The sequence below is a fragment of the Rhinopithecus roxellana genome, chromosome 9 (genome assembly GCF_007565055.1).
Source record: "Rhinopithecus roxellana isolate Shanxi Qingling chromosome 9, ASM756505v1, whole genome shotgun sequence".
Lineage (NCBI taxonomy): Eukaryota > Metazoa > Chordata > Mammalia > Primates > Cercopithecidae > Rhinopithecus > Rhinopithecus roxellana.
In genome coordinates this window covers 15,841,173-15,859,916 of record NC_044557.1, presented here as the reverse complement: position 1 = coordinate 15,859,916, position 18,744 = coordinate 15,841,173, and the positions used below count along the sequence as shown (strand labels likewise).

The following is an 18,744-nucleotide window of genomic DNA, read 5'->3' as shown; positions in this document are numbered from 1 at the left end:
AAAAGCAAAGAATTTGTGGCCATCTAATTTGGTACAGAGTATAACGATTCTTGACTCAAAAAAAAAAAAGTGTGTGTATGTATGTATATATATATATTTTTTGTTTTTTTTCTTTTTGAGACAGACTCTCAGTCTGTTGCTGAGGAAGGAGTGCAGTGGCGTGGTCTTGGCTCACTGCAACCTCTGCCACCCGGGTTCAAGCGATTCTCTTGCCTCAGCCTCCCGAGTAGCTTGGATTACAGGCGTGTACCACCACGCCCGGCTAATTTTTTGTATCTTTAGTAGAGACGGGGTTTCACCATCTTGGTTAGGCTGGTGTTGAACTCCTGATCTCATGATCTGCGCGCCTTGGCCTCCCAAATGCTGGGATTACAGGCATGAGCCACTGCCTGGCCGACTCAAAACTATTTTTTCAAGTGATGTTGATATGTAATATTTTACATATTTTGTGGGGTACATGTGATGTTTCATTGTGTGCATAGAATGTATAGATCAAATCTCAGGGTATTTGTGGTATCCAGATTCTTGACTCATGACAGATAATATATATAAGGGTTGGCCAGGCGTTGTGGCTCATGCCTGTAATCCCAACACTTTGGGAGGCCGAAGCAGGTGGATCACGAGGTTAGGAGTTTGAGACCAGCCTGGCCAACGTGGCGAAACCCCGTCTCTACTAAAAATACAAAAATTAGCCAGGCATTGTGGCAGGCACCTGTAATCCCAGCTACTCCAGAGGCTGAGGCGGGAGGATCACTTGAACCCCGGAGGCAAAGGTTGCAGTGAGCCGAGATCGTGCCATTGCACTCTGTCCTGGGTGACAAGAGCAAGACTCCGTCTCTAAAAAGAAAAATACATATATGGGTTATGAAGTTTTAGGAAGTGACATTTTGGGCATCAGAGGGCTAGGTTGTTTCTTTTAGAATCAGTTTATATGAAAGGCTAAGGCTTTAGAAATAATGTGTTTCAGCAGGGATTCTGACTAGGGATAGAGGTGGGGGACGGAAGCAAAGCGATAGGATTTCTTCTTTCTTTTGTCTCTTCTACCCAGGGCAGTGGGTTGCCTTCCTGTGCTAGACTCTTGTGTGTTGGTCATTGAGATATATTGAGATATATTGGGGTAGACAAAAAGTTGTATATACATCACTGATATGGTTTAGTCGAAGTATGCAAAGTATAAAAAGAAAACACTTTGCTCAGTCATCTAGCTAGGTTCTTAGTAGAGCAAAACTCTCACTTTATGCTGTTACCTCCTTTTTCTCGCTTCTCCTACTCTAATCGTGATTTCTGTGTCTTGATGCCCTGCTGAAAATTAAGCTCCACAAGAGCAGGACTTCGACTATCACAGCAAGATCAGGGGCCTAGCCACAATTCTTGGCTCACAATAGACATTTGGTGCTGTTTAAATGGAAATAAATAAATAAAACCAAATAATTACAACAGTAAAATGAACCACAACTTTCTCAGTCAACTGAGTGCTTAGCACTTCTTCCCTGATCATCCTCTTTCTTGGTCTTTTATAATAGCTGATACTTTTCTCCTCCTCTTACCTCCCAATCCATTCCCACGTTGCAGCAAAGTGAAGTTTATGTCCTCCCTGAATCCTCATTACTGCAGATAAAGGCTGAATTGCTAAGGGTGCCCTTCCAGGCCATTTCTGACTCTTTGCTCTCATACTCAGTTGCAGTCCCCAAACATTGCCCAGCATTCTGTCTCTCTTTTGTAATGTCCTCCCCATGCCTTTTTTTTTTTTTGGCTCCACCCGCCCAATCCTCCCTTTTCTTTTTAAATATTTCAAACACCAGAAAAATATGTGAATGTACATGTACCCACCCTGGCTGTTCACATTCTAATAAATTCTTGCTTCAGATTGTTTTTTGGAAATAGAACATTTCTAGTACATTTCAAGTCCTATTTTCCCTTCTAAGTCCTAGGCCACTTTCTCTTTGCCCAGAGATCATCAATATCCTGATTTTTTATTATTTGTATTTATTTATTTATTTTGAGAGAGAGTCAGACTCTGTCACCCAAAATGGAGTGTAGTGGCGTGATCTTGGCTTACTACAACCTCTGCTCCCTGTTCAAGTGATCCTCCCGCCTTAGCCTTCTGATTATCTGGAACTACAGGTGCATACCACCATGCCCAGCTAATTATTATTATTATTATTATTATTTTATTTTATTTTATTTTTGAGATGCAGTCTCGCTCTGTCTCCCAGGCTGGAGTGCAGTGGCGCAGTCTTGGCTTACTGCAACCTCCGCCTCCCGTGTTCAACTGATTCTCCTACCTCAGCCTCCCAGGTAGCTGGGACTACAGACGCACGCCACCATGCCTGGCTAATTCTTTTGTATTTTTAGTAGAGATGGGGTTTCACCACGTTGGCCAGGCTGGTCTCAAACTCCTGACCTCAAATGATCCACCTGCCTCAGCCTCTCAAAGTGCTGGGATTACAGGTGTGAGCTACCACGCCCAGCCTCCCAGCTAATTTTTTGTATTTTTAGTAGAGACAGGGTTTCACCGTGTTGACCAGGCTGGTGTCGAACTCAAGTGATTTGCCCATTTCAGTCTCCCAAAGTGTTGCGATTACAGGCATGAGCCAGCACACCTGGCCCAATAATCCTGATTTTTTTTTTTTTTTGAGACAGAGTCTTGCTCTGTCACCCAGGCTGAAGTGCAGTGGCGTGATCTCAGCTCACCGCAACCTCTGCCTCCTGGGCTCATGCAATTCTCCTGCCTCAGGAGAAGTTTTAGTAGAGATAGGTTTGTATTTTTAGTAGAGATGGGTTTCACCATGTTGACCAGGCTGGTCTCAAACTCCTGCCCTCAGGTGATCCACCTGCCTTGGCCTCCTAAAGTGTTGGGATTACAGGCGTGAGCCACTGCTTCGCCCCACCCCTGATTTTTAAATATCTTTTCCACTAACACCTTTATACTTTTTGCTACATATGTATATATGTATAAAAACTACATTTGTTTATAGCTTCTATACCAGTGTATTCTAACTGCAGCAGTGAATGAACTTCCAATATCTACATCTTTGCCCAGATTAAGAATTATCAGACTTAATATTTGTCAGTTTGGTGGCTAGAATAAGCTGCTACGTTTCCCTGATTACTGATGAGGTTGAGAATATTTTTATGTTTGTTGGTCATTACTGTTTTCTGTAAACCTTATTCCTAATATGTTCTCATTGTTCTCTAGGGTTTTCTTTTCCTTGTTGATTTCTAGGAGGAATTCTTTCTGTATTTTGAATAACATTCTTGTCTGCTGTTTGTTATTCATATCTTTTTTCAGTCTGTGGCTTATCTTTTCATTTAATCTGCCTATAATTGATTTTTATATATATTATGAGATCAGATTGGGTTCTAATTTTATTTTTTCATATTGGTAAAATGTTCCAACACCATTAACTTTTCCTGCTTTTTTTTTTTTTTCTCTTTTGAGACAGGGTTTCACTCTGTGGCCCAGGCTGGAGTGCAGTGGTGTGATCACAGATCACTGCAGCCTTGACCTCCCCGGGCTCAGGTGATCCTCGCCTCCTGAATAGCTGGGACCACAGGCATGTGCCAGCCACCACACCTGGCTAATTTTTGTATTTTTTTAGAGATGGGGTCTTGCCATGTTGCCCAGGCTGGTTTCCAGCTCCTGGGCTCAGTTGATTGGCCCACCCACCTTGGCCTCTCAGAGTGCTGGGTTTACAAGTGTGAGCCACCATGCCTAGACTTTCCTACTTTTTTTTGTTTGTTTGTTTGTTTTAAATAACTTTAGATTTGCAGAAAAGTTACATAAGTAGTACGAAGGATTCCCATATACCTTCATGCAGATCCATCAAATATTAATGTTTAATATTTTTGCTTGCTCTTGTGTGTACTCTCTTCCCCCCTCCCTCCACATTCGATTTTGTTTTTTCGGGGAACCATTCAAGAGTAAGTTAACAGATACTGTCTCTTCACCCCTACATACTTCAACTAGGACATTTTCCTACAATGTAATTGTTAAAACCAGGAAATTTATGTTGAGAAAGGACTGTTATCTACCAGCCCTATTCAGATTTCACCACTACTGTTCTTTAAAGCAAAATAATGACAATAATATTTTTCCTGATAACCAAGGTTGCATTTACTTGTCATGCCTCTAGTCTCTTTACTGACTTTTAGTGTTGCCTCTACTAAAAAGCACATTTTCATATATGATATGTCTGCTTTGGGGCTTTTCTTTTTCATTAGTCTGTTCATTTCTGCACTAATTCCGTATTTTCTTAATGATTTCTTTAGCTGATGAGGAAGTCTTAAAATCTAGGAAAGTGTCCCCTCTGTTTTGCTTTCTTTTTGTTTTTGAGACAGTCTTGCTCTGTCTCCCAGGCAGGGGCTTGATCTCGGCTCACTTCAACCTCCACCTCCTGGGTTCAAGCGATTCTCCTGCCTCAGCCTCACATGTTGCTGGTTGGGATTACAGGTGTGCACCACCATGCCTGGCTAAATTTTGTATTTTTAGTAGAGATAGGGTTTCATCATGTTGGCCAGGCTGCTCTTTTTTTTTTCCTTTTTTTTTTTTTGTGAGATGGAGTCTCGCTCTGTCGCCCAGGGTGGAGTGCAGTGGTGTGATCTCAGCTCACTGCAAGCTCTGCCTCCCGGGTTCACGCCATTCTCTTGCCTCAGCCTCCGGAGTAGCTGGGACTACAGGCACCCGTCACCACGCCTGGCTAATTTTTGGAATTTTTAGTAGAGACGGGGTTTCACCGTGTTAGCCACGACGGTCTCGATCTGACCTCGTGATCCACCCACCTCGACCTCCCAGAGTGCTGGGATTACTGACGTGAGCCACTGTGCCCGGCTTTTTTTTTTTTTTTTAAGACAGAGTCTCACTCTGTCGCCTAGGCTAGAGTGCAGTGGTGCAATCTCGGCTCACTGCAGCCTCCGCCTCTGGAACATTAAATGTTCCAGACCAGTCTGGCCAACATGGTGAAACTCCATCTTTACTGAAAATACAAAAATTAGCCAGGCATGGTGGCGCACGCCTGTAATCCCAGCTATTTGAGAAGCTGAGGCAGGAGAATAGCTTGAACCTGGGAGGTAGAGGTTGCCTCGGCTACGAGCGAGACTGTCTCACTCACACAAAATAACACAGCAGGTGTATGAGGAACTTTAAATGTCTTTCCTAACTTACTGTATGCAAATAAAAGTAGATACTTAAGAAATTGTCTAAAAATATTTAGTAAACCCATTTCTACACAGACAAAAGTTCTGAGAAATCAGGCTAAAGTAACCTCAAATTTATAAGGTTTGATTAATAAATATTTACCTTTGCATATACACGAAAGCAAAAAAAGTTAGGAATACTTTCAATTTCAATAAATTGAAATCAAGTACAAATTTTGACTCCCCTTCCTAAACTGAATAAACTCTTACAAAGCAGACACACTTTACTTGTGTAAACACACTTTTTTTTTTTTTAAACGGAGTTTCACTCTTGTTGCCCAGGCTGGAGTGCAATGGTGTCATCTCGGCTCACCGCAACCTACACCTTCCGGGTTCAAGCGATTCTCCTGCCTCAGCCTCCCAAGTAGCTGGGATTACAGGCATGCACCACCAGCCTGGCTAATTTTGTATTTCAAGTAGAGATGGGGTTTCTCCACGTTGATCATGCTGGTCACGAACTCGCGATCTGACAGATTCTGTTTTCACATGCCCTCACATGGGTGGGACTGCTTCAGGATTCTAAAAGACAGTACCTTCTGGTGCACTTTCTAAGATGGAACATAATTCTACTCTTTAAAAATCATTAGAGAGTATATATTAATGAACTTTGGCTTTTATTAACTTTCTGGTCATGGCTGTTTGTTTGATGCAGAGTCCTTGACTGTAACAGAAACCTCAAGTAGGGAAAACGTTCACTTTCTAACGATTTCCTTATGATTGATTGACATGTCAGTATAAAATGGATGAGGAATTTATACACGCGTTGTATACTGCTGTTAATCTTTGGTACAGTGCTTTCTTTAGGGTTTTCATTTTGAGGGGTTATTAGATCCAGCATTTTCTGGAGCAGAATGCCTTTTAAAGGGAATTTTGTCTTTTTGGGAAATAATTTATAAAAGTTAATTTGGAAAAAGCTGAATTTAAATATGTGTAGCTTTTATAATTACGAGCTTTTTACATTTACACTGACGTTCTTTTGTATAGGAGTTAAAGTTCCTCGTAATTTTCGCTTGTTGGAAGAACTTGAAGAAGGACAAAAAGGAGTAGGCGATGGTACGGTTAGCTGGGGCCTTGAAGATGATGAAGATATGACACTTACAAGGTGGACAGGCATGATTATTGGGCCACCAAGGGTCAGTGTTATAAATTATATTTTTTCTATTAATACTTATTGTTACTTTAGAATTAACATTTAATTTTATACTATTGATATTAAACAATTATGATAACTTCTAAAATAGTTCCTTTTTATTTATTTTGTTTACATTTATTGATGCTTCCCACGTGCAGGATATAATGCTTGATTACGTAGAGGATTGCGGGGAGGAAGGTTGATACGGTCATTGCCATCAAAATTTGGCAGTTTAGTAAAGGAGAAAAAATCAGTACAAATTGACAGATTCTAAATATGACAGAGCAAGTTCACTGCGGGACTTTAGAATATGTTTCTTCTAGCTGGAATAATTGAGGAAGGCTGAACAGTGGAGGAAATTGCCTTTGGAATGAGCGCTAAAGGACTGACTGGTAGGATTTCAGAAGGTGGTGATGGGGATGGAGAACATTCCAGATAGATAGGACAAAAGGTGAGGAAATGGAGGGGGTATGTGGGGAGAGCAGTCATTTTGACGTAACATGTTACTAACCTCTGGTGTGAACCTGAGGGTTTCTAAATTGCTTTGTATTGAGTGCATGTTGCTATTTGCCCTCTGACACTTCACATGCCATAGAAATGCTGTAGGTTTCAGTTTCTTCATCTATAAAAAGTCTATGATTCTTACACTTTTTTCTAGTATGGTTGGCAACTGGCCCATTGTACTTTGTCTTAGGTCTTTCTTGGGTTTATGAAGTTTTATTTTTACTCAAAGTCTTTTTATCTAGCTTGGGATTTTTTTTTTTTTTTTTTAAGTTGCATTCCTTACTTAATGGTCCCATCCACTGCACTCCTTGCAGTGAATCTTTGAAATGTGTGTCTGTAATGTTTTTGGCTTGTTGGAAAGAGCACACATTTGAAGGGTTTTTCAAGTCTTTGGTTTTGTATACTGGTTGCTACCTTATGATGAGAGCATTTCAGCCGTTTTGCTCTTGGGTAGAGTTTAGAGTTCCTTCTGATGATGATGATGATGATGATGATGATGATGATGATGATGATTGAGACAATATCTTGTTCAGTCACCCAGGCAGTGGTGTGATCTCAGCATACCGCAGTCTCAGCCTCCTGGGCTCAAGCGATCCTTCCACCTCAGCCTCCTGAGGTGGTGTGCACCACCACTGCTGGCTAATATTTGTAGTTTTTGTAGAGATGGGGTTTCACCATGTCGACCAGGCTGGTCTCAAACTCCTGGCCTCAAGTGATCCACCTGCCGTGGCCTCCCAAAATGCTGGGATTACAGGTGTGAGCCACCGCACCCCGCCCCTCCTGATTATTACAAAAGAAAAATGTATCAGGTAATTAGCAACATTAATTATAGAGAATGAATTAGTATGTTTTATGTTGTTTTCTGGTGTTCCTTTGCAAAATTCATGCACACTCCTAAACTGATAGGCTCCCTGTGTACCTTGCTCTATTTTTTCCTAAAGACATTTGAGGAAGGAAATATAATATTGATGGATAGAGTTCCTTATAACTTGGTATGCATAATGAAAACCTTGATTTTTACTGCCTGTGAACGTTATTACTATGGTCTGTTTGGTTTAAAAAAGTGCCAAATTTGGTTATAATTGATGAACATTCTGACTCACTGATTTGAAGATTTAACAGTCAGAACTTGGTAGAATATAAATTTGGAATTATTTAGATTTGGTTTTTCTCCAGCCACTGCCTGCAGCAGACTTTATTCTTTAAGAATGTTTTGGAGTTCATCAGTGGTCTTGTGGGCTGACCCACAGCACAGTTCCTAGCTGTGGTGGACTGGCTCCTGCTTGGTCTTTCACCCAGTTGGGGCCCCCTGCAGGATGCCCCAACTAGTTGCCATTCCTGGTGTCACTGAACCTCAGGAAACTCCATCCACTGGGGTGGGGGTGAGGGCTGCTTCTCCGCAACTCTCTCTTCGCTCAAGGGGCACAGGGCACACAGACAAGATGCTACAGCGGTCCTCCACTCTCTGTGGTTGGTGGTTTTGGAGCTGCAGGGGAGAAAAGGTCGTAATAGCTTTTCCTCACCTGTCTCAAGCTCAACTGCTGAGGCACTTATAATAAAAGGCAGACAAAAGTATACAAATTTATTTAAGTTTTACATGACATGGGAACATTCAGAAAGGAAGACCCAAAGAAACAGGGAAACCTGCGTATTTTTATGCTAAATTTGATGAAGAGTGGACAGTGATGCAACAGCGTGATTGGATCTGATGGTAACACACTAGGTAATAAACTGGGGAACTTAACCAGGGCCTGTTTGTTCAGATTATGTCTGAACAAATCTGTCTATGGATTTGTCTATGGATTTCATTCCTTTCTTGGCATAAGACAAGACCCCTTTGGAGTGGTTCTCATGACCTACTTCATGGGGAGGTCAGCTAGATTTTAGGGTCTGCTTCAGGGGAGAAGGGGGTGAAGGTAAGGTAAGAGTAACCTTGCTTCTGCTGTTTTCTTAAGTGCCAAGGTGCTGTATTTTGGGATAGTGTCTTGAACCTCATCAGAGACCCGCTCACTTCCTTTGAGTGCCAGGCAGAGGTAGGAGGATGGGCCCTGCAAAGGCACAGACTTCTTCTGGAGCTGGCCTCTGCTCACCACCTGATGATCTTCTCTGCATCACCCTCTCTTAGTTCTCTTGAAAGCAGGAGGTTATAGCGGGTATATTCAGTTGCCTTTTCATAAAACAGGCAGGAGTTGGTGTCTTACCACAGTTGTTTTCTCCTTAGAAGGTGCGATGTTGAGAACAATTTTGTCTCCAGGGTAGAGTACCTACATCTGGCCGGAAGAAGAGGAAGACTTTTTTGTTTGTTTTTGAGACGGAGTTTGGTTCTTGTTGCCCAGGCTGGAGTGCAATGGTGTGATCTTGGCTCACTGCAACCTCTGCCTCCCAGGTTCAAGTGGTTCTCCTGCCTCAGCCTCCCTAGTAGCTGGGATTACAGGCATATGCCACCACACCCAGCTAATTTTGTGTGTGTGTGTGTGTGTGTGTGTGTGTGTGTGTGTGTATATATATATATATTTTTTTTTTTTTTTTTTTTTTTTTTTTTTCTGTGAGACAGAGTCTTGCTCAGTTCGCTCAGGCTGTAGTGCAGTGGTGCAATCTCGGCTCGCCACCGCATCTGCCTCCCGGGTTCACGCCATTCTCCTGCCTCAGCCTCCTGAGTAGCTGGGACTGTAGGGACCTGCCACCATGCCCTTTTAATTTTTTGTATTTTTAGTAGAGACAGGGTTTCACTGTGTTAGCCAGGATGGTCTCGATCTCCTGACCTTGTGATCCGCCCGCCTCAGCCTCCCAGAGTGCTGGGATTACATGTGTGAGCCACTGCACCTGGCCTAATTTTGTATTTTTAGTAGAGACGGGGTTTCTCCATGTTGGTCAGGCTGGTCTCAGCCTGACTTCAGGTGATCTGCCCACCTCGGCCTTCCCAAAGTGCTGGGATTACAGGCGTGAACCACCATGCCCGGTTGAGAGGAAGAAGACTTGTAACATATTGTTACATGGTTGGTTGTTTTTTATTTTTGTTTTATTTTATTTTGACATAGTCTCACTCTGTCACCCAGGTTTAAGTGTAGTGGCCCGATCACAGCTCACAGCCTTAACCCCCTGGGCTCAAGCAATCCTCCCACCTCAGCCTTCTGAGTAGCTGGGACTATAGGGGCACACCACCATACCTGGCTAATTTGTGTGTGTGTGTGTAGAGACAGGGGTCTCACTATGTTGACAAGATGGGTCTCAAACTCCTGGGCTCAAATGGCCCTCATGCCTTGGCTTGCCAAAGTGCTAGGATTATAGGCATGAACCACTGTGCCTGGCCAGTTGTTTTTTATTTTTTATGCTTTATTGACTAAAGGTCCCTCTTTTTTTTTTTGAGACGGAGTTTCGCTCTTGTTGCCCAGGCTGGAGTGCAATGGCGGGATCTTGGCTTACCGCAACCTCTGCCTCCCAGGTTCAAGCGATTCTCCTGCCTCAGGCTACTGAGTAGCTGGGATTACAAGCATGCACCACCATGCCCGGCTGATTTTGTAGTTTTAGCAGAGATGGGGTTTCTCCATGTTGGTCAGGCTGGTCTCGAACTCCCGACCTCAGGTGATCTGCTTGCTCGGCCTCCCAAAGTGTTAGGATTACAGGCGTGAGCCACCGCATCCATCCAGATCCCTCATTTTTTATGTTCTAGTATTTATTTGGATTTATATGATTAGCAGTTTTGTTTTTCTATGTTTCTGTGTTCAGTTTTCTGAAGCAATATTTTTTGTCACTAAAGTTTAGTACTTTTTCAAGTTTTCTCATATGCAAATGAAGGTACTGTCTCCATCTTTAAAATAGAAACAGTATGAGAATTAAGTGAAATAATAATTACATAGTAGGAGAATACCTGAGTACTTGACTTAGTAAATATTAGTTTGTTTTTCTCCTCTTTTTTTTTTTTTTGCTCTTGCTTTTTGTTAAATAACAGGAAAACTTGGCTGTTAATTTAATTTTTTTTTTGCGACAGTCTTGCTCTGCCACCCAGGCTGGAGTGCAGTGGCTTGATGTCAGCTCACTGCAACCGCCACCTCCTGAGTCCAGGTGATTCTCCTGCCTCAGCCTCCCGACTAGCTGGGATTACAGGCGTGTGCTACCAATTTTTGTCTTTTTAGTAGAGACGGGGTTTCACCATGTTGGTCAGTCTGGTCTCGAACTCCTGACCTCAGGCAGTATGCCTGCCTTTGGCCTCCCAAAGTGCTGGGATTATAGGCATGAGCCACCATGCCCAGCCTGTTAATTTAAAATTTAGAGGGGATAAAATCAAAGGTGTCAGAAGTTAGTGTGATATTTACTGTAAGCGTTGGATTAGATTAATAGGCTAGCTTTGGGATTAAATTTTTTTTCTTTTTCTTTTTGAGATGGAGTCTCACTCTTGTCACCCAGGCTGGAGTACAGTGGCGCAGTCTCAGCTCACTGCAAACTCTGCCTCCTGGGTTCATGCCGTTCTCCTGCCTCAGCCTCCCGAATAGCTGGGACTACAGGCACCCACCACCGCACCCAGCTAATTTTTTGTATTTTTAATAGAGACGGGGTTTCACCGTGGTCTCGATCTTCTGACTCGTGATCTGCGTCGGCCCCCCAAAGTGTTGGGGTTACAGGTGTGAGCCACGGCGCCCAGCCTAAAATTTTTTTCTTAACATAAAATCCTTCAGAAAAGGGCTTTGGTTTTTTGTTTATTTGTTTGTTTTTTAACTTAAAAGGAATTGAGGTAGAATTTACATGTAGTGAAATGCACAGATGTGCTGTGAGTTTGACAAATGTAGCTTGTTACCCCTACGGAAATACAGAACATTCCCGTCATTCCAGAAAGCTCCCTGTGCCCTGTCCCACACCCACCCCTGCTTCCTGCACCTGAGAGATTTGCATGTTGTAGAGCTTTGATAAGTAGGGTCATGTAGTGTATACACTTACGGTTCTCGTCTTTACTCAGCATGAAGTCTGAGCAATTCAGTTGTGTTATCTCAGGTAATAGGAATGTGTTTCTTTTTATTGTTGAATAGTATTTTACTATATGGATATACCACAGTGTGTTTATCAATTTTTTTATGGACATTTGGATTTAATCTACTTTATTGCTTTTACAAATAAAGCTGCTATGGACATTTTTGTAGAAGTCTTTTTGTGAACATGTTTGTTTCCATTTCGTTTGGGTAAATGCCTAGGAATAGAATTGCTGTATCAGGGCCGGGCGCGGTGGCTCGCGCCGGTAATCCCAGCACTTTGGGAGGCCGAGGCGGGCGGATCAAGAGGTCAGGAGATGGAGACCATCCTGGCTAACACGGTGAAACCCCGTCTCTACTAAAAATACCAAAAATTAGCTGGGCGTGGTGGTGGGTGCCTGTAGTCCCAGCTACTTGGGAGGCTGAGGCAGGAGAATGGCATGAACCCGGGAGGCGGAGCTTGCAGTGAGTCGAGATCGCTCTACTGCACTCCAACCTGGGCGACAGCGAGACTCCATCTCAAAAAAAAAAAAAAAAAAAGAATTGCTCTATCATAGGGGAGTCTGATATGCATCCAGATTGGAGAATCACAGCCAAGATAATCTTGAGATCTGTCTGATTTTAGTCATTTTTATATATTGAAAGTACTGGGGATATTATTAATATTTGCTTGCTGTTAATCTCAGATAAGTTTTATATATCTTTTTTCTTAAAAGCATTGAAGTATTTAATAACATACATATAAGATTGTTGCATAGGTTTTACATTAGAGTAGTTTAATACTGCAAATCTGACCTCCATTTGGATAGCTCTTGTTCATGGGGATGGGATCAGTTTGAGTAGGTGAGATCTGTAGATGGTTGATTAGCTTCCTCCCTCTCTGGTCTTATTCAGCAGCCAGCAGGTATTAAATTTTTCACTTTCTTTTATTTATGTATATATTTTTATGTTATTTTAATTATAATGTAGAAAATTTATTAAAATTTCAATAATTATAAATTCTCTTTAAAACAATTTTTTTCTTTTTAATCTCCTGAGTCAAGGTGAGGATTCATTTATTTTTTACTTTGCTGTTTTAATGGTACACTAAATTAACCAAGTGAACAAAAGCCATAGGAGAAAGAAGAGCTAATTTATAGGCATGCAAATAAGCCCTGGATAATCTAGAAGCTTTGTTTGATATCTATTTGAAAATGATGTGTAAACATGAAGTTTGCTATTGTATCTCTGAATTCAGATAATGGGATTTAATGAACCTCAAAATTAATGAAGTAGCAACGTAAGTATAACTAACAGGAGACATAAAATAATTATGTTTTATTGCTGCACAATGGTATAATGTGGGGTTTTCTTTTTTGCTAGAAGTTATTGATTGCCATATTAAGTAGGATGATCATATAATTTGTTATCCAACAAGACCCTTTTGAGAATGAAAACAGGCACTATTAATAGTCAATTCTGGAACAATAGGAATAAGCAGAACTGTTGTGTAAAACAGAAACCTTCATATATGTTTGACACAAGTCTCAAGTAGCCCCTCCCTCTACAATGTAAACTTTTTAGCAAAATCTAAATTTAAGTGGTTTGGTTTTTCCTTTTTCCTTCTTCCTTCTAATTTGTTACAGGCATCATTTTTATCACAAAAGCAAGTTGTGATCATATTGATAATACTTTGTAGAATTAATTTTGTAAGATCTCATGGAATTAATTTTGTAACATCTCAATTTTTAAGTATGCTTATTGCATTTTTTCTCACCATATAGGTGAAATAAATTTGAATGTGGAAAAATAAATTATTAATCATAAACACTGTCTTATCAAGTACATTCATATTGTACTTTTCCTTTTTTTAGCAGACATTAATATTTTACGTATTGTTATTTTGATTGTCCTTTTGTTTTTTGCCTTCCAGACAAATTATGAAAACAGAATATATAGCCTGAAAGTAGAATGTGGACCTAAATACCCAGAAGCTCCTCCGTCAGTTAGATTTGTAACAAAAATTAATATGAATGGAATAAATAATTCCAGTGGGATGGTAAGTTAATATAGTCATTTTGGTTTTATATAACATAATATATAGAGTTATATGTTAATTATACATACACACAGCATAATATGTGTAAGATATTAATATGTAGTTAGGAGAAAGTTTTTAAAAGAGGACTTTTGTTAAGCCAGAAGTCTAAAGAAGGTTGCATTATGTTGTTTTTATTTTATTAATATAAATTAGGCCATCCTTAAAAACCTAATGTGCTTGCCTGGAATAGATGTATGTGGTGGTTAAAACTTTTTTTTTTCTTTCTTTTTTTTTTTCTGGAAACAGAGTCTCACTCTGTCGCCCAGGCTGGAGTACAATAGTGTGATCTCGGCTCACTGCAACCTCCGCCTCCTGGGTTCAAGCGATTCTCCTGCCTCAGCCTCCCGAGTAGCTGGGATTACAGGCACCCACCATCATGCCCAGTTAATTTTTGTATTTTTGTAGAGACGGGGTTTCACAGTGTTTGGCCAGGCTGGTCTTGAACTCCTGACCTTAGGTGATCTGCCTGCCTCGGCCTCCCAAAGTGCTGGGATTACAGATGTGAGCCACTGTGCCTGGCCAAAAGTTTTCTTAGGGTTTTAATTGCCTTAGTAGTCATATTTCAGTTGATCTTTATTTGGTAAAAAGATGACCATTATTGGGCGGGGCATGGTGCTCAGTCCTGTAGAGATTGTGCCACTGCACTCCAGCCTGGGCGAAAGAGTGAAACTGTCAAAAAAAAAAGATGATCATTATTTCTCTTTGAATGTTGCTTTTCTGAGGGTTAAGGTACATTTGGTGGGATTAAAAGGATGACTATTCATGAAAAGGATGAATATTCATGAAGGGTTTTTTTTTTGAGGAGCAGATATATCTGTGTTGAAATAGTCATGGCTGAGCATCATTGTCTGTTTATTTTTGGGTTTCACTCTGTCCCCTAGGCTGTAGTGCAGTGGTACTCCCCAACTTCCCCTGGCCTCAAGTGATTCTCCCACTTCAGCCTCCCAAGTACATGAGACTACAAGGCACATGCCACCAAGCCCAGCTAATTTTTGTATTTTTTGGTAGAGATGGTGTTTCCTCATGTTGGCCAGGCTGGACTCAAACTCCTGACCTCAAGTGATCCGCCCACCTTGGCCTCCCAAAGTGCTGGGATTACAGGCGTGAGCCACTGTGTCCAGCCTATTGTCTCTTTAAACAAAATGACATGCCCTGCTTGACCCACACAAGTTAGTAGAAAATATGAGTAGATTGTTAAGTTCATGATAAGTCTTTGAAGCCTAGGCTCTCTTGGTGCCATGTTGAGAGCACACCACATACAAAATACATTTTAGGAAGCAAAATAACATATCATCATCATAAAATTAGTATCATCCATCTTAGGAAATAGGACCTCAGTATCCTTGATTTCTCATCCCATCCCTGTATTTCCTCTCTCTACCAGTGTATTTGTACTACAAATGTGTCACATATGTATACAAATTCATCCTCCTTTCTTCTCTTCTTCTCTCTTTCCATCTATTTACCATCTGTTAAAAATCACGAGTTTATACTAACAACTCCCACTAATTTTATTCTAAGACTATAGGGTTTGTTCTGTGATTCTTCCTTTCCGTTTGAGAAACCTGGCTCCCATGCTCCCTAATGCATTTACTTATTTACTCAATTTCCCCTTCATATAACTGTACTTCTGGCAACAAGTTGAATCTTGGATTCACAGCCAGCTCCCTGCCCCACATCCCCAACCTAATATGCAGGTCTGAGGCAGGGCCCCAGATTGGCTGCTGCGTCCAGCAGGGAGGCACCAGGCCAAATAAAGCATGACCCCGAGAAAGGAAGAAGGTGGGGAAAGGTCATTGGAAACCTTAGCCCTGCACCTGCTGGGCCATTAACACCTCCCACACCCCTCCCACCACCCACTCCTGTGCCAACTCAGAGCTGGGACCTGAGAGTCTCTCTAGCCCTCACAGCCCTCAGTTGATCAGTCTTTGTGATTTACTGGGAGCATTTAGTCCATTTACATTTAATATACATAATTACTGACATGTTCAGGTTTAAATAGATCATCTTAGTTGGTGGTTTCTATTTTTCTGCATGTTTCTTGCCTACTTTTGGAATGGTTGTTCTCAACTTCTTTCATTCTGTTTGTGTTCTTTCAGTGGTTATTCTAGAAATTATGCACACTTATCTATTTTTAAGAAATTTGATAGGAGCAGGATTATAAAGCATATGAGTACACAGAAAGGATATTATTTAGGGAATGTCCTGTGTGACACACAGCATTGCCTTTATGAGGAAGATCTTGGTTAGATTTTGCTACTAGATGTATCTGTTTTTCTCCACTACTAGTTTGTTTTTACATTATAGTTTCTGTAAATTAAGTAACTAATGGTGTGTTCTACATTGTCATGGAAGCTAGGAAATTTAGATTAAATTTCAGACCTACCTCTAATAAGCTTATCTGATCTCTTGGGCTTTTGGTCCATTAGTTGATATTTTGCCTCCCTCTCTACCTCCCTTCCCCCAATCCATTTATCATTAAGCCTTGTCAGTTTTATGTTCCAACTGTAACTCGATTTAGGTCTTGTTTTTCTGTTTACATTGCCACCAAGTGAATATTGGCCATCATTTATTTCCTGGACTCTTGCAACAACATCTCTGATTCTGCTTTTTAAAATCCCTTCCAATCTTTCCAAAGTTAGCAGCCAGAGGGATCCTCCTAAGAGACAAATTGTGTCATGTCATTTCTGCACTTCAAATTCCTTTAGGGGCATCAGCCTCAGCATGCTTGCTTCTTGCCATGGCTCACTGGGGGGAAATGCTCAAGGTGCACACTGGCTTGCATGCCTTTCGTTTGGTCTCAAGACCTTTGCACTTCTGCTCTTCCTCCTTCCTCCACAGTCTGGCTAACTCCTATGGGTCCTTCATTTCTCACTGTAAATTCCCCTGTCTTTTTTGTTGAGACAGAGTCTTGCTCTGTCACTCAGGTTGGAGTGCAGTGGCACTGTCTTGCTCACTGCAACCTCCATCTCCTGGGTTTAAGTGATTCTCCTGCCTTAGCCTCTGAAGTAGCTGGGACTACAAGTGTGTGCCACAACACCTGGCTAATTTAATACAGATGGAGGTTTGCCATGTTGGCTAGGCTGTTCTTGGACTCCTGACCCACGTTGGCCTCCGAAAGTGCTGGGATTACAGGCGTGAGCCACCGCACCCAGCCTAAATTCCACTTTTTAATAGAACTCTTTATTGATGTTCCAACTTGAATTATGTCCCTTCTATTGGTCTGTTATAGTCACTCTTATTCTTTTGTTGCACTTACTATAAATATATCTTTTTGATTTTAAAAGAAATGTTACTAATATAATAGAAAAAGTTTTAGAGAATGATAGAACCAGCATCTATGTGTCCTCCACCTAGCTTTGTTAAATGTTAACATTTGTCTTATTTGTAACAGATTTTTTTCTTTTTATTTTGAGACGGAGTCTTACTCTGTCTCCCAGGCTGTAGTGCAGTCACGTGATCTTGGCTTACTGCAACATCTGTCTCCCGGGTTTAAGCAATTCTCCTGCCTCAGCCTCCCAAGTAGCTGGGACCACAGGCATGTGCCACCGCGCCCAGCTAATTTTTTTGTATTTTTAATAGAGATGGGGTTTCACCATGTTGGTTAGGCTGGTCTCAAACTCCTGACCTCAAATGATCCACCTGCCTCGGCCTCCCAAAGTGCTGAGATTGCAGGTGTGAGCCACCCTGCCCGGCCAGATTTTTTTCTTATTGGTACAAAGACTACATTATAAATAGAGTTAATTCTGTGTGTGGCTTTCTCTTGTTTCCCCTTCCTATTTTTTTTTGAGACGGGGTTTTGCTCTTGTCGCTCGGGCTGGAGTGCAGTGGCACAATCTCAGCTCACTGCAACCTCTGCCTCCTGGGTTCAAGCGATTCTCCTGCCTCAGCCTCACAAGTAGCTGGGATTACAGGTGCCCGCCACCACTCCTGGCTAATTTTTGTATTTTTAGTAGAGATGGGGTTTCACCATGTTGGCCAGGCTGGTCTCGAACTCCTGACATCAGGTGATCTGCCTGCCTCGGCCTCCCAAAGTGCTGGGTGGGATTACAGGCGTGAGCTACTATGTCTAGCCAAGTTTAAAATTTTTAAATTAAAATGTTCTCCATCAGATGGCTGTAAAACTTTCTAAATTCTTACTCTCAATTGCAATGTTTATCTTGTCAAGGACCAGTAGAATTCAGTTCGTGGCCTGCCCCTTTCCATGGACATACCTTGAGTAGCGCTATTCTCAGAATACATCTACAAGTGTGCCATGGCGTGGGGCTTTCTTCAGCTTGAATATTGCCAAGCTGCTCTCCGCAGGGCTGGGTCAATGTCAGCCCCACCAGTGGTGTATAACAGGACCCTGTGAATGTGTATTCCCACCAACCCTTCTTACTGTCAATCTGGAATGGGGACTGGGAAACAGAAAAAGAAATACTGATTTTAATCATTATTGGAGTGTAGATGTGTGTATAGAGGGTTGTGGGTAGGGTGAATATATTGGACATCTGTTTTTCTCTTCCATTTACATCTAAGAGTTTGGATTATTACTTTTATAACTAGCAAATGGTACAGAATTTCACACTGGTGATTGTGCCAGGATAGTTTTATATATTTTGAGGCTATTTAAGTATCTCATGAATTGTAGTTCACAGGCATTGATGGTGGGTGTCGCTTTAGTAATTTTAGTTTATGTGTATTTAATATGACGAGGCAAAATTATTCCCTGTGGTTGGTTAGCATTCTGAAGTATAAATTTCATTGTCTTATGCAGTGAGATCTCACATTTTGGAGGTCCATTGTATGTTGTAGACTGATAAGATGCAGATTTTATTCTGACATGATATTTATTTTCTCATGCTCTTTACTGTCTTCTCTCTTGATCT

At 41.5% G+C, this 18,744-nt stretch overlaps 1 protein-coding gene across 3 annotated transcripts in view; it reads left to right on the top strand.

Annotated features, from left to right (window-relative positions):
- Positions 1-18,744, top strand: part of UBE2V2 (ubiquitin conjugating enzyme E2 V2) — a 59,107-nt gene that overhangs the window by 28,030 nt on the left and 12,333 nt on the right. For all 3 annotated transcript variants that reach the window (XM_030937841.1, XM_030937842.1, XM_030937843.1), the window contains exons 2-3: positions 6,181-6,329; positions 13,706-13,831. In XM_030937841.1, the coding sequence (XP_030793701.1) occupies positions 6,181-6,329; positions 13,706-13,831 (275 nt within the window). The remainder of the gene's footprint in view (positions 1-6,180; positions 6,330-13,705; positions 13,832-18,744) is intronic.